Consider the following 12,378-nt stretch of genomic DNA (forward strand, 5'->3'; position numbering starts at 1 on the left):
AGTGACTGATATTTATGTGACACATGAAGAGTTAATGAAGAAACTATGAGATGGGCATTGCAAATTTACTTGAAAAGTTTAAATATTAAAGTTGAACAGTTTTATTTTTATGCTATTTTACTCTCCAGAAATTTAAACATTTTAACATTTGTACATTCTTTACATAAAACATGTCATATGGTTCTTATTGTTTATAGCTCTATAAACAACAAGATACTGTGTAAATATCGTTTTATTTACTGCACAATTTTTGCTTATTTATCTGTATTTACGGTGGTGGGAACTGGACTCTCTTCTGTAACAACCAATTTTTCCCTCAGGGATTAATAAAGTATTTCTATTTTTCTCTAAATATTAACAAAAAACCCTACATATTAACCCAACTAAATGAAGCATCATGGTTAGTTTTACAATATTATATACAATGCAAATTAACCTTAACCTAAATGTCAAAGTTGAGAATCTACATTATCGCATACTCCAAAATTATACAAAGGAAGCCCAACAACTCCAAAGTCAACTAATTTTCGACATAGTAATATCCACAAAAAAATGCTAAATATTGCTAAATAGTCTGGGAACTGATCTATAGATCATTGATATGATCAGTTTTGGAGCCTCCTCTCCAAGGAGCAGCGCTGCTAAAAGAATCCTAAAGTATCAGACAGGAGTACAAATCCACAACTTCATTCCCAACCACTGTAGCTTTAATTGCTGTTCCTCGGTGCAAGCTGCGATAATTGGCAGCCAGACAAGCTGGAGGGAAGTTAAGAGCATCGAGGTTAATTTTAATCCAACCAGGAGCGTCTGGAGAGGTGAACGCGCCACCTGCTGAGAGTGACGGCCGCTGTTCACCTCAAACCTCCTGAACTCATCCAGTTTATAGGTCTGCAGCTTGTTGTAGCTGAAGTTTAATTCCTCTCAGATACATGTAAATGATTCGAGAGGAGGTAAAAACAACAACAAAAAGACGCTGTTTATGTATTAATAATGCATCGTTTCCGTCCTGTTTCTATTATCGGACGCACATTCAAAACAACGTTTGTTTCCTTCCCTTAATCGATGCCAAATTCCCAAATCTCCTGCTTTGGGAATCGTTAAACAGAGTGATTAAAAGCTCGTGGGTTAGTAGACTTCTACGCTTTGTTAAAATGCTCCGCAGGTAGCAGTGCCCAATGAAAAAAAGTCTCCCGGTTGCGATGCTGTGCGGCAGCGAGTGCGCGCAATTACGCAACACCCCCGCCTGTCCCGCGAGCTCTAACCGGATCAGCGTCTCTCCTCAGCCTCTCCGGTCCCGCAGCCCGACCTGACACCGGCCAGCTCTCAGGTACGACGCAGTTCATGAAATAATGCATGGGAAGGCGTTTGAGATTATGAATAAAGAAGAAAAACGACTCGAGGCGAGGTTTTGTTTCGGCTGTTTTCGGTCTCCAAGCGGCGTTTTGGGAATCTTGTTGTGATGCAGGAGGAAAGGAGGGCAGGCTGGTTAATACTGGCGTCAGTGAGCGGGCAGATGATAGAACATGGCGGAGGGTTGGCATCTCCCGTAAATCCTTCAGACATTAGATGTACCGCAGTGGCTGTGCCTCTTTAATTTAAAGGGATTGCCCGCTTCTTCTTCTTTTTTTTTTTTGCTCATGTTTGTGCATTAAAGCGCACTGCGGCAAGGGATGTGACATTCAATGAGAAGGATGAGTTTAAAACATGGGAATGGATAAATTCACCTGAGCAAGTCTGACCAAAATAAAGTCAGACTGCACTCTGCTGCTCATTCTGTTTGCTTATAAACTAGATTCTGGATTTAAAAAAAAAATGCTGTCATTCAGTTGTGTAGCTGAAGGTAAAAGTTTGCAGTGCATGAGTGAATCCTGACATCCACTAACATCCAGAGCAGCCCTGCAGAGTTGACAACAAGCCTCCTCCTCTGCATTAACCTGCCAGCAGAGACACTGCAGTGTCTGAGAAATGGCTGCTACCCTCTCAGTGGATTGGATCTGACAAAATGGTGGATTCTGGCTTTGGAGTGAAGCTGTGCTAAAGTCTGCGGTGCTGAGAAATATCAGCTGGCAGGATGTGAAAGAGGAGGGCAGGGGAGTGGATTGATGCATGGATGGACGGAGGGATAAGAGGTGGAGTGTTTTGTGCTGCTCAGGGCCGAAATATAATCTGAGATACCCAGCGCTTCATTATCAGTCTCAGCTTGTTAAACTACGTCAGAAAATGCAGTCATGTCGCCCTGTTTTTGTGCAGCGCTTTAATGTGCTTTCTGCGCCAGACACCTGGGGAGACGTTCACGCTCCTCTTCTGGTGTTTTCATGATTTCACCTGATCCTGAGTGCCCATTCAGACCAGCAGTGTCAGATTACAAAAGGCTTTACAGCGTCAAAGAGCAATAATCAAAAACTACCACCAGTCTCTATCGAGTGGAGTTAACTAGTGCGTGGCAGGTTTTTTGTTACCTTCTTTCCTGACTGTAATCTAACTCTGGCTGCAGCAGACCGACCGTCTCGTGACTCCAACCAGCTCCAGCTGCCATGGGAAAGGAGAAACTCCACATCAACATCGTCGTGATCGGCCATGTGGACTCCGGCAAGTCCACCACCACGGGCCACCTCATATACAAGTGCGGCGGCATCGACAAGAGAACTATCGAGAAGTTTGAGAAGGAAGCTGCTGAGGTAAGGGGATGTCAACAGGTCATTCCACAAGATCACGACCTCGTCACCTTCTCTGACCGTAGACTGAAAGCCGGAATGAATGTAGAACCTCATCATGAAGCTACGGCTGAGTTTTAAGGATCTCTGCTGCTTCTTTCCCAGATGGGGAAGGGGTCGTTCAAGTACGCCTGGGTGCTGGACAAGCTGAAGGCTGAGAGGGAGCGCGGCATCACCATCGACATCTCGCTGTGGAAGTTTGAAACCAGCAAGTACTACGTGACCATCATAGATGCCCCGGGTCACAGGGACTTCATCAAGAACATGATCACCGGGACCTCCCAGGTCTGTAACAGGAGGACCACCAGCCATTCTGTGTTTATTAGCACAGTTCTGGTGACCTTTCATAAGCCTATCTGTACAGTATACACCACCAATTTCACATTTAATAACTAAATATGTATCAGGAATATCTGTAATCCAGTTTATTCTGGTCAAAATGAACATTTCAGACAACTACAATGATGACTACAATTTTATTGTTACAAATATCTACAATTTCGCTGCGGATATCTGCAACGTGAATTACAGAGGTCACCGATTTTCAGTTTGTTGCTGAATAGTCCTAATTCTAGAGTAAGAGATCTTTAATTCCCCTCAATTTATGGATTACATAAAGTTCCAACTAGTCCAAAGACCTCTTGAATTAGAAATATGACTTCCTAAAATGATACTGTAGATAACTCAAACTGAAATTCTGCATGTTAAAATTTACTTTCAGATATTGTGACTGGACGAAATGATATCTGTAGCTAAAAGTAGGAATCTACAACAAATAGGAGGATAAGACGACTTGATTTTCAAACTGACAGCATGACAAGCCGTTTTACAGCCACACCAGAAGAAGCAGCTTGAGGCCGAAGTTCTGGTAAATTTGGAGTGAACAAAGCTCTCGTTCTCCACAAATCCTTGCCTATTGGCGCTTTTTCTCTTCGCATTTTGTGATGATTTATGCAGTTCTTTCTGCCAACAGCTGACAAATGCTTCTTATGTCTCGTGGGAAGCCCCCAATGATCACACGCAACAATTCAGACCGGTCAGAACAACATTTGAGGTTATGTGCAACTATTATTTCCACAAATTAAAACAGAATAACAAACATCTGTTGCTTTGACTGGTCAGAATGGCATTAGAGACATCTTGAATACGAACTGAATAATTACGACTAGTAAAATTTACAAAGTTGATATTTTAATAAAGAAATATCGAACTCAGCTCACTACTAAGTGTTGTTGCCTCGAAAAATGTCATCTGTTGTTCCATTTTAGTCATTCAGCTCAAACACTTAACTACAGTAGAGTGACTTCTCCTGAGTGTAACATTAGAACAGGTTTTTATTTCTGTCTAAGCAGCATTACAGTCACTACTAGCAGGTAATATCAAAGCTGGAACTGGCATCCTCCATTAGAACAGACATTAAGATGGCTTTTAATCAGTGTACTAGCGCAGAAGATGACTCATCTTAATCAGCTTCTGCTAATACAATCACACAATTAACTTCCAGTCCTGAATTAATGAGTGCAATTATGGAAGCTGCTGTATTAATGTTTCATGTCCTGCGTCCTCAGGCAGACTGTGCCGTGCTGATTGTGGCGGCCGGTGTGGGAGAATTCGAGGCAGGTATTTCCAAGAATGGACAGACCCGTGAGCACGCCCTCCTGGCCTACACGCTCGGGGTGAAGCAGCTCATCGTGGGCATCAACAAGATGGACTCCACCGAGCCCAACTACAGCCAGAAGCGCTACGAGGAGATCGTGAAGGAGGTGAGCACCTACATCAAGAAGATCGGCTACAATCCGGACACCGTCGCCTTCGTGCCCATTTCAGGCTGGAACGGAGACAACATGCTGGAGCCGAGCCCCAATGTAAGTAGTGCATATGGAATGCAAATGTTCTGAAGATTAATGAGATGTGTGCAGCCGTGAATTTGAATGCTAATTTGTTTAGGATGGGAAGCTGCAGCTCAGACATGATTTTACACTAGGTGTTTTTTTTCTTCAACAGGGACCACAGCTACATACAATAGTAAATGTTAAAATACAAGAGAACAAATCCAGAAAATTTGCTTGATTATGTAAGTTACACATCAAAAAGTAGCTTAAGTTTGCTGCCACTGTAAGCTCTAAGTAATTTTTATTTATAAGAGAAAGGCTGTGTGACAACTGCAATTACCGCAGGAGCTGTACAACAGAAACTAAACAATTGTTTTACTCTTATTATCTTAGCTTGCAACCCTTTAATTATCTTGTCTTTATGAAATGCTGCATTACTTTCTCTGTTCTAGATGACTTGGTTTAAAGGGTGGAAGATCAATAGGAAGGAAGGCAATGCATCAGGGACAACACTGCTGGAGGCTCTGGACGCCATCCAGCCTCCGACCCGTCCAACAGACAAACCTCTGCGTTTGCCCTTGCAGGACGTCTACAAGATAGGAGGCAAGTGGTGGATAAGATCTAAACACTGACTAGAGGGCAGTTTGACTGTAACACCTCTTATCTATGATCAAAGAGACTTTTCAGTTCAGGACTGAACTATTGATGTTTCCTCAGGTATTGGAACGGTGCCTGTAGGCCGCGTGGAAACAGGCATCCTAAAGCCTGGCATGGTGGTGACCTTTGCCCCCGTCAACGTGACCACTGAGGTGAAGTCTGTGGAGATGCACCATGAGGCTCTGACCGAGGCTCTTCCTGGCGACAACGTGGGCTTTAACGTCAAGAACGTGTCTGTCAAGGACATTCGCCGTGGAAACGTGGCCGGCGACAGCAAGAACGATCCTCCGCAGGAAGCTGCCAACTTCACCGCTCAGGTAGATGTTACGAAAGCTCCATTTATAGAAGTGAAATGTGATTGAACAGATTCAGCTTCATTGCTTCAGTCCTATTTATAGTGTTGGGGAATCAAATGCATTCAGATGAAGAAAAGCAATCTCTGAACCTTACTTTACTCTGTTAAACTGGGTTATTATACCACATTCTAAGTTTGTCTTTAAAGGGCAAAAGGGAAGGCTTCAAAATCAGACTGCTAAACAAGAAGACAGTCAAACAACAATGAAGTAATGTGTCTATTAATAAGACGCCCATGTTGTCCGCTTGCTTTGTAGGTGATCATCCTCAATCATCCCGGCCAGATCAGTGCTGGTTATGCTCCTGTGCTGGACTGTCACACTGCTCACATTGCCTGCAAGTTTGCGGAGCTCAAGGAAAAGATTGATCGTCGCTCCGGCAAGAAGCTTGAAGACAATCCCAAAGCCCTCAAGTCTGGAGATGCTGCCATCGTAGATATGATTCCTGGCAAGCCCATGTGTGTTGAGAGCTTCTCTGAGTACCCACCACTGGGTAGGTATAGAGGGTTTACAGACATTAAGCAGCTTCCCAACACATCTTACCCCCCCATCAAAAGGCATGGTGACTCTGAAGTCAAGCCCAATGTCCGTCTTTAATTTTCATTTTGCAGGTCGTTTTGCGGTGCGAGACATGCGTCAGACTGTGGCCGTCGGCGTGATTAAGGGCGTGGAGAAGAAGGTCTCCACCACTGGTAAAATTACCAAGTCCGCCCAGAAGGCCCAGAGGAACAAATGAATGTTGTGCTACACTGCCGACCCCAAGGTCTCCCAGGGCAGGACATCAGTCATCCAACTCCATCCTACAATTGGCTGCTTCAACTTAATAATTAAAGACTGGTTAATCATCACAATGCATCGCAAAAGCATTCGAAGGAAAGAAAAACACGTAGATCTTTAGTCCTTGAGGCGGCACTCCTGACTCCATTTCAGTGGTTAGATTACCATTACGTACAGTGTAATATCAAAAAGATAGTTTTAAATGTGCACTGTTGGTTTGGTTCATGGCAATACCTTTCTTTGATATTGAGAAATCGAACAGTTAGAGATACTGTAATTTATCATCTCTATAGCTCTCTGGAGTGCAGGTCCTGGTCTCTTTACGTGGTACATGTTGTCCTGCTTTTAGTGTTTGTTTGCAACTACATGGTGCTCTGTAGGAGCCTATGGCAAGAAGCAAAATCTATATTCTTCTGAGTAGTGGATTAGTGGAAAATTTGTTGTGTTTTAGCTTTAAAAAGCACTTAAAACAAAATGGTCCAAATGTGTTCTTACTAAGGGACTCAGAGTAGACCGCCTGTTGAATCTTAAAGCACTTTGATTGGCGTTTTGCTAACTTTGCACATGCACTGGAGAAGTTTAAATTGGCATCAGCTTCTGCACCTTATTGTAAGATGGCATGAGCCTCTTTGCAACATTAAACATATTTCAACCAAAATGTAGTGCTGTTGTTCTTAGTAACCGTGTTTTATGATGCTAAGAAGTGACAGAGCAACTGATGCCTTCAAATCAAATCCTTACAATACGCACTTTTATCCACTAGATGGAGCTCTTGATATAGGAATAACATGGCAATTGTTAGTGATTCCCAAACAAATTGTACAAAGATCATATGAAGCTAATAAACGTCAGCTCCTATAAAACTAAACTAACATTCAGTGGGTATTATTTCTACTAGATCACCAAATAATCTGTCTACCTATTAATACAAATGTTTATTAAACTGTCTCAATCATAGTGCTGAGGAGTGAAACAAATGTTTGACTTAATAAAAGAAAGCCATTTATAATTATTGTTGCACTTTATTAAATACTAATTTCTGCTACTATGTACAACTAAGCAAGAAAAGGTAAAAACAGAGCAATGTAATGTGCTTTTAGTAACTAAAGGGATGGTGTGAATGGTGGCTGTCAAGGTGGATGAACAGATGATCAAGATGCATGAAATGTTCTAGTTTTTCATCTGTTGCACAAGTGTGCCATCCATCCTCTGTTCTTGCTTGGAAAAAAAAATCACTGAAGCCATAAAGGAAGTGGTTTGAATAGTGGCGCGATGTGGGAACAAATCAGTAAATACAACGTGGAAGTGGGCGTTTGTGTGGGCGTTTACAAAATGCAACAGGCGCTTAAGACCTGGTTGTCAAACTTCTTCCTGCCTGAGAGAAGCCAGTTCTTGGGAAAGCCTTTCCTTAACCACAAACTGACTTGTCTGATCATATTCTTAACTAACTCCCAGATCCAAGTCAGAAATTCAAGCTTAAGGATAGTCTGCCAACAGGGCGTGTTCTCATACAATAGCTGGAAATACTTTCGAGTTTCATTCCTCTTACGGCAGCATCATGACTGGCAGAGGGAGAGGAAAACCATGCAAGGCGAAAAGTCCTGATGCTGAAGGAGCCAAGAGCAAAACTAGACTTGACAAAACTAAACAAGAAACTCTTCCTAGCAGTCCAGACGATACAGAGAAGGAGAATGAAACTGCAAAAAAACGGAAACCAAAGCAGAAGCAGGTAAACCACGGTGATGTGACGCCATCTGTACAGAATGCCAGAGAAGAAACAAACCTGACGACAAAAAAAGAAGGCATGAAGACTCCTGCAAAAGGCACAATTGCTAAAGCTTGTGCTGACAGGACCAAGCCAACGGAGCGATTTGCAGCGGAAATCAAGACGGAAGCTGAGACACCTACACGAACCCTAAAAACATGCGGTGGGAAAGCCAAAGCAGGAGAACAACATCCAGAGGTGATGACTAAGATGAAGCCAGACATACCAAATGACACTACAAAGGCATCGGCGCCTAAAGCAAAACCATGTGGTGGTAAGGCAAAACCACGAGTAAAATTTGCTGAGGAGACACCAGCGATGCAGCTGGAACTAGCAGAACAGAAAGCCAGAAAGGTTCCTGAAAAGGAAAAGCTCGGAAAAGCCAAAACACGCGCAGACGAAGCAAAACTGATAGAAGAATCCATTGAGAGGGCGATCAAGACGCAGCTGGAGACACCAAAGGACAAAACTGCAGTGGACTCTGTCCTCAACGCAACTCTGAAAACCCTGAAGATTAAAAAGAACGACAGATCAAAAGCATCGCAAGTCGTCAATGAAATAACAGCTAATATTATCAAGCATTTAAAAGAGAACACGCAATGCTTTAAAGAAGTAGAAGAACCACTACGCTCCGGGAGCTACTATGAAAATTTAAAGGCAAGATATTCTTGTCCAAATGCCTTCAATTAAAAATCTGCTGAAGACAAGTACAGTGGTTAGGATGTGATCACACTGGAGGAAATGGACCTCCATCTATTAGGATAAAACTTAGCTCTTGTATGAACCGTGTTGTCTTTGTGTACGCAGATTTCCAGTCCTGATGAATTTGATGTCATGGTGCCTGTTCTGGTTGAGCGAGTCAACGTTGAACCATTTGGAGACGACGGAGCGTTTTACAGCGTGGCATTAAAACGTGGCAACAGTCTGCTGAAACAATTTCAAGAGAATGACATTTTATCTGCCAGCAAAATGCTTCAGGAGTTCAGGGACGAAGTGAAGAAATGTGTACAAAAATATAAAGGTAAGCACCCATAATTAGACTTGCTTGCACGTCTAATCATATATTTAATGGAACAGCGGTCCCACTGTACTGAATGTACATGTGTTGAGGTTGCATGCACACAGTAGGACAACAGGTTTGTCAGCTTTTCTGTTTGCTCTTTCAGAATGGGTGGTGACCAGAAAGAAACCCGGCTGCCCTGCAGTGACCCTGACCACAGAAGTAGAATCAGTCACCATTTCTCTGGATGTTGTTCTCTGTCTCATGGTTAAATCAAGCTGGCCGTCTTTCACAAACGAAGGCCTTAAAATAGAGCGCTGGCTTGGAGCTAAAGTGAGAAGGGACCACAGGCTAAAGCCATACTATCTTGTCCCAAAATATGAAGGCAAAGGCAACGTGGAAAATGAGAATGGAGTACTTGCTAAAGGTAAGTTTTAACTCACAGTTAACCAAAATCAGATTAAATCTGTTTGCATGCACAGTGTCTAAACAGAAAAGATATTTTCTCCGTTGACTGTATTGTTGAAAAGTGATAAAAGACATAATAATTGAGAGGAAACTGAATCCTGACAGCAGTCACATTAACAATCTCAACACATTCCTGGGTTGATCATTTTATGGATAACTCGTGTGTCCATTCTCTACATTTAACGTAATGGTGTCCTTTCATGGAAGCATAAACAGAATCTTCACGTTCTCCTGCTAATTCACGGCTCTGTCTTTGTGCAGATATTTGGAGAGTTTCTTTCTCTCATGTGGAGAAGGCCATTCTGATGAATCACGGATCAGAGAAGACGTGCTGCGAAAGAGAGGGAGCGCCCTGCTGCAGGTAGAAAACTTCAAAATTAAAGTTTGTAAGAATTTTATCCAAGTCCTTATTAATACCAAATTACTATTATGAAGAAAAAACAGCAAGAACAACATGAGCTAGAATTATCTTTTACTATTTTTTCAAGGCTTTCCAGCTGTACTTAACTAACTGTTGTGACCTGTGTGAGGGGCATAAAACAGTCATAAATTTGGGCAAAAACTAAATCATAGCCACGGTGAGAAGATGAGCGTCCACTGAACTAAACACGGCTTGGAGGAGCGAGTGGTTTTAAAAGTAAACTGTGGGTTCCAGGACTTAAAGATACAAAGTTAAGGAGATTAAAGCAGGTTTTTACACAACAAAAGCAAAGCAAGTCTGACATTTGGAGAAAATTCTCAGTTGTTATTGACAAGAAGAGAAGTGGATTCAAATATCTGATCAGAATTAGTATGTTTAAGGAAGATATCTCTATGAATACTAGAGTGGAAAATAACATGATTTCCCTGTGAGATGGGTAAAGATAAAATAAATGGAACTCTATATCGTGCAGGTGTGAATAGTAGAAATGTTTTCAGGTGTGGGTAGGAGTGGTAAATGTTTGCTTTGTCTGAATTTATTCAAAAAAGGTGTTTCCATCTCGCCTTAAGTGCATTAACCGTGTTTTCAAGAAGTTAAAATCTACTTTTTGAGAACGCTGAAGCGATTTTTGCGAAATTGGGGACGATTTAATGCCCTTTAAAAAACAAAACAAAAAAAAAACATGTTCTAGAAACACCCTGAAATCATCGTCTAATCCACTAACGCTCTGCTGCTTTCTCCTCACACAGGAAAGACTGCTTGAAGCTCCTAAAGCACCTTCTGAGCCTGCTGAAGGAAAGCGACTCCTCGCTTGACAAGTTCTGCTCCTACCACGCCAAGACCACGCTCTTCCACGCCTGCTGCTCCAGAACTAAAGACAGCGACTGGAAGGCCTCAGACCTGAGCCTCTGCTTCCATCGGCTGCTGGAGGACTTCGAAGGCCACCTACAAAGAGGTGAACTCCCCAACTTCTTCATACCCAGTCAGGACCTGCTCTCTGGACCCGGCAAGAAGAAGTGCAAAAATCTGGCCGATCGGATCGAGGAGGAACGTCACAAAGGCTTTCCTATATTCAGCCAACAACTTGATAATCCACGTTAAATGTTTGCTTTGAGACTTCATCAGCCCCACAGAGTCTGAAACAACCAAGTAAAAACTGAGAAACTAAACCAAACTTCATCTCAAACTAAATGAAAATAGATTCTATGTATTTAAATGTATGTTTATTGAAGCTATTGCTTCCAGAAACCTGGCTTAAATAAATATGTTTGCCTTTTCATTGCTCGTACTTTGGGTGTTTTTTTATTAGTTACTAAATAGTTTGTGAAACCACCACTACATTAAAGACAAAAAAAGTAGTATCTGTCAAATAACTGTTTTGCATATTGGATAATGAATTAGCAAAACTGAATGCTAAAATAAAACTGCAAGATTAATTTTAACATCTGTCTTTTCCAACTTGCTCCTCATTTGTCTACTGAAGCACCTAAATTTAGGACGTCTCTGATTTAAAGCCATGTCTCATTGGCTAACGTTAAACACATGATTCTAACTAAGCAGTTAAACATATTGTCATCAGTCTTCTCTTGTGTTTCACCGTCTCTTGTCACAAATAGGCCAAATTTACATGTTGGTGTAATTAATTTATGAGTTTAATTGCTAAATTTTACTTCGTTAAGCATAAAGTGTGCTCTTAGCTCTGCTGTTTTCCCAACTGCAGTAAGATATGTACCTTTTTTCACATCTGAGGTTCACACATGGCAGAAGCAGATGTAACAGAATCTGAAAAATAAAGATGACAAGCAACATTAATTCAGCATACACAATTTCAGCTGAGTGTGAAAAACGGCTTCCAAAAGCTGTCAACAGTTTTAGGACACTGTCTCATTCAAATAAAGTAGAACCTGTCCTACAACTTCTGACAGGGGGTGTATTTCATCATATGGATGTGATCAGGGCAGGACTCTGATCATACATGTAAAGTTTCAGGCAGATTGGAGCATGTTCAGGGCATTTACACAGCATTTGACATTTCATGGAGAAGGATCCAAATTCCAGAGGCCGCCACGGACACGCCCTTTGACTTTGGAAAAAGATTTTAGTAACTTTGGATCATTAAGGCCTCCTGTATGTACTGGCCCAATTTGAGGTGAATTGGAGTTTCCCCCTAGGAGGAGTTCACTCTAGAAAAAAAATGAAAAATGGGCAAAATCTGACATTCAACGTAAAATAGCTCACTTCCTGTTGGCTTTGGAATGTGGCTGTCACTGACTTTTTTGTTCAGCCTGATGTGCTGCATATGTGTACCAAATTTGGTAGATACACCCCCTGTCAGAAGTTGTAGGACAGGTTCTACTTTATTTGAATGAGAAAGTGTCCTAAAGCTTTTGA

At 41.9% G+C, this 12,378-nt stretch overlaps 4 protein-coding genes across 5 annotated transcripts in view; all 4 read left to right on the top strand.

The window, feature by feature from the left end:
- The window catches only part of slc17a5 (solute carrier family 17 member 5), a 950,640-nt gene that overhangs the window by 33,463 nt on the left and 904,799 nt on the right, over window positions 1-12,378 (top strand). The window lies entirely within an intron of this gene.
- eef1a1a (eukaryotic translation elongation factor 1 alpha 1a) lies at window positions 1,188-6,991 on the top strand. 2 transcript variants are annotated; one of them, XM_022198513.2, is made up of 8 exons: window positions 1,188-1,327; window positions 2,498-2,678; window positions 2,820-2,999; window positions 4,283-4,579; window positions 4,999-5,149; window positions 5,264-5,520; window positions 5,815-6,049; window positions 6,168-6,991. In XM_022198513.2, the coding sequence occupies exons 2-8, from the start codon at window positions 2,535-2,537 to the stop codon at window positions 6,290-6,292; spliced, it is 1,389 nt and encodes a 462-aa protein (XP_022054205.1). In that variant the 5' UTR covers window positions 1,188-1,327; window positions 2,498-2,534; the 3' UTR covers window positions 6,293-6,991. The 2 variants fall into 2 exon arrangements, with proteins under 2 accessions (XP_022054205.1, XP_022054204.1); XM_022198512.2 differs by having other exon boundaries at window positions 1,189-1,327; window positions 2,495-2,678.
- On the top strand, window positions 7,330-8,825 carry LOC110954157 (uncharacterized). Its single transcript, XM_022198514.2, is given in 2 exon segments — window positions 7,330-8,755; window positions 8,757-8,825. Coding segments are annotated over 2 exon segments (933 nt in total). The 5' UTR covers window positions 7,330-7,891.
- cgas (cyclic GMP-AMP synthase) lies at window positions 8,933-11,266 on the top strand. The gene is made up of 4 exons (XM_022198515.2): window positions 8,933-9,119; window positions 9,265-9,525; window positions 9,828-9,927; window positions 10,737-11,266. The coding sequence occupies exons 1-4, from the start codon at window positions 8,933-8,935 to the stop codon at window positions 11,086-11,088; spliced, it is 900 nt and encodes a 299-aa protein (XP_022054207.2). The 3' UTR covers window positions 11,089-11,266.

Source organism: Acanthochromis polyacanthus, chromosome 15 (genome assembly GCF_021347895.1).
Source record: "Acanthochromis polyacanthus isolate Apoly-LR-REF ecotype Palm Island chromosome 15, KAUST_Apoly_ChrSc, whole genome shotgun sequence".
NCBI lineage: Eukaryota > Metazoa > Chordata > Actinopteri > Pomacentridae > Acanthochromis > Acanthochromis polyacanthus.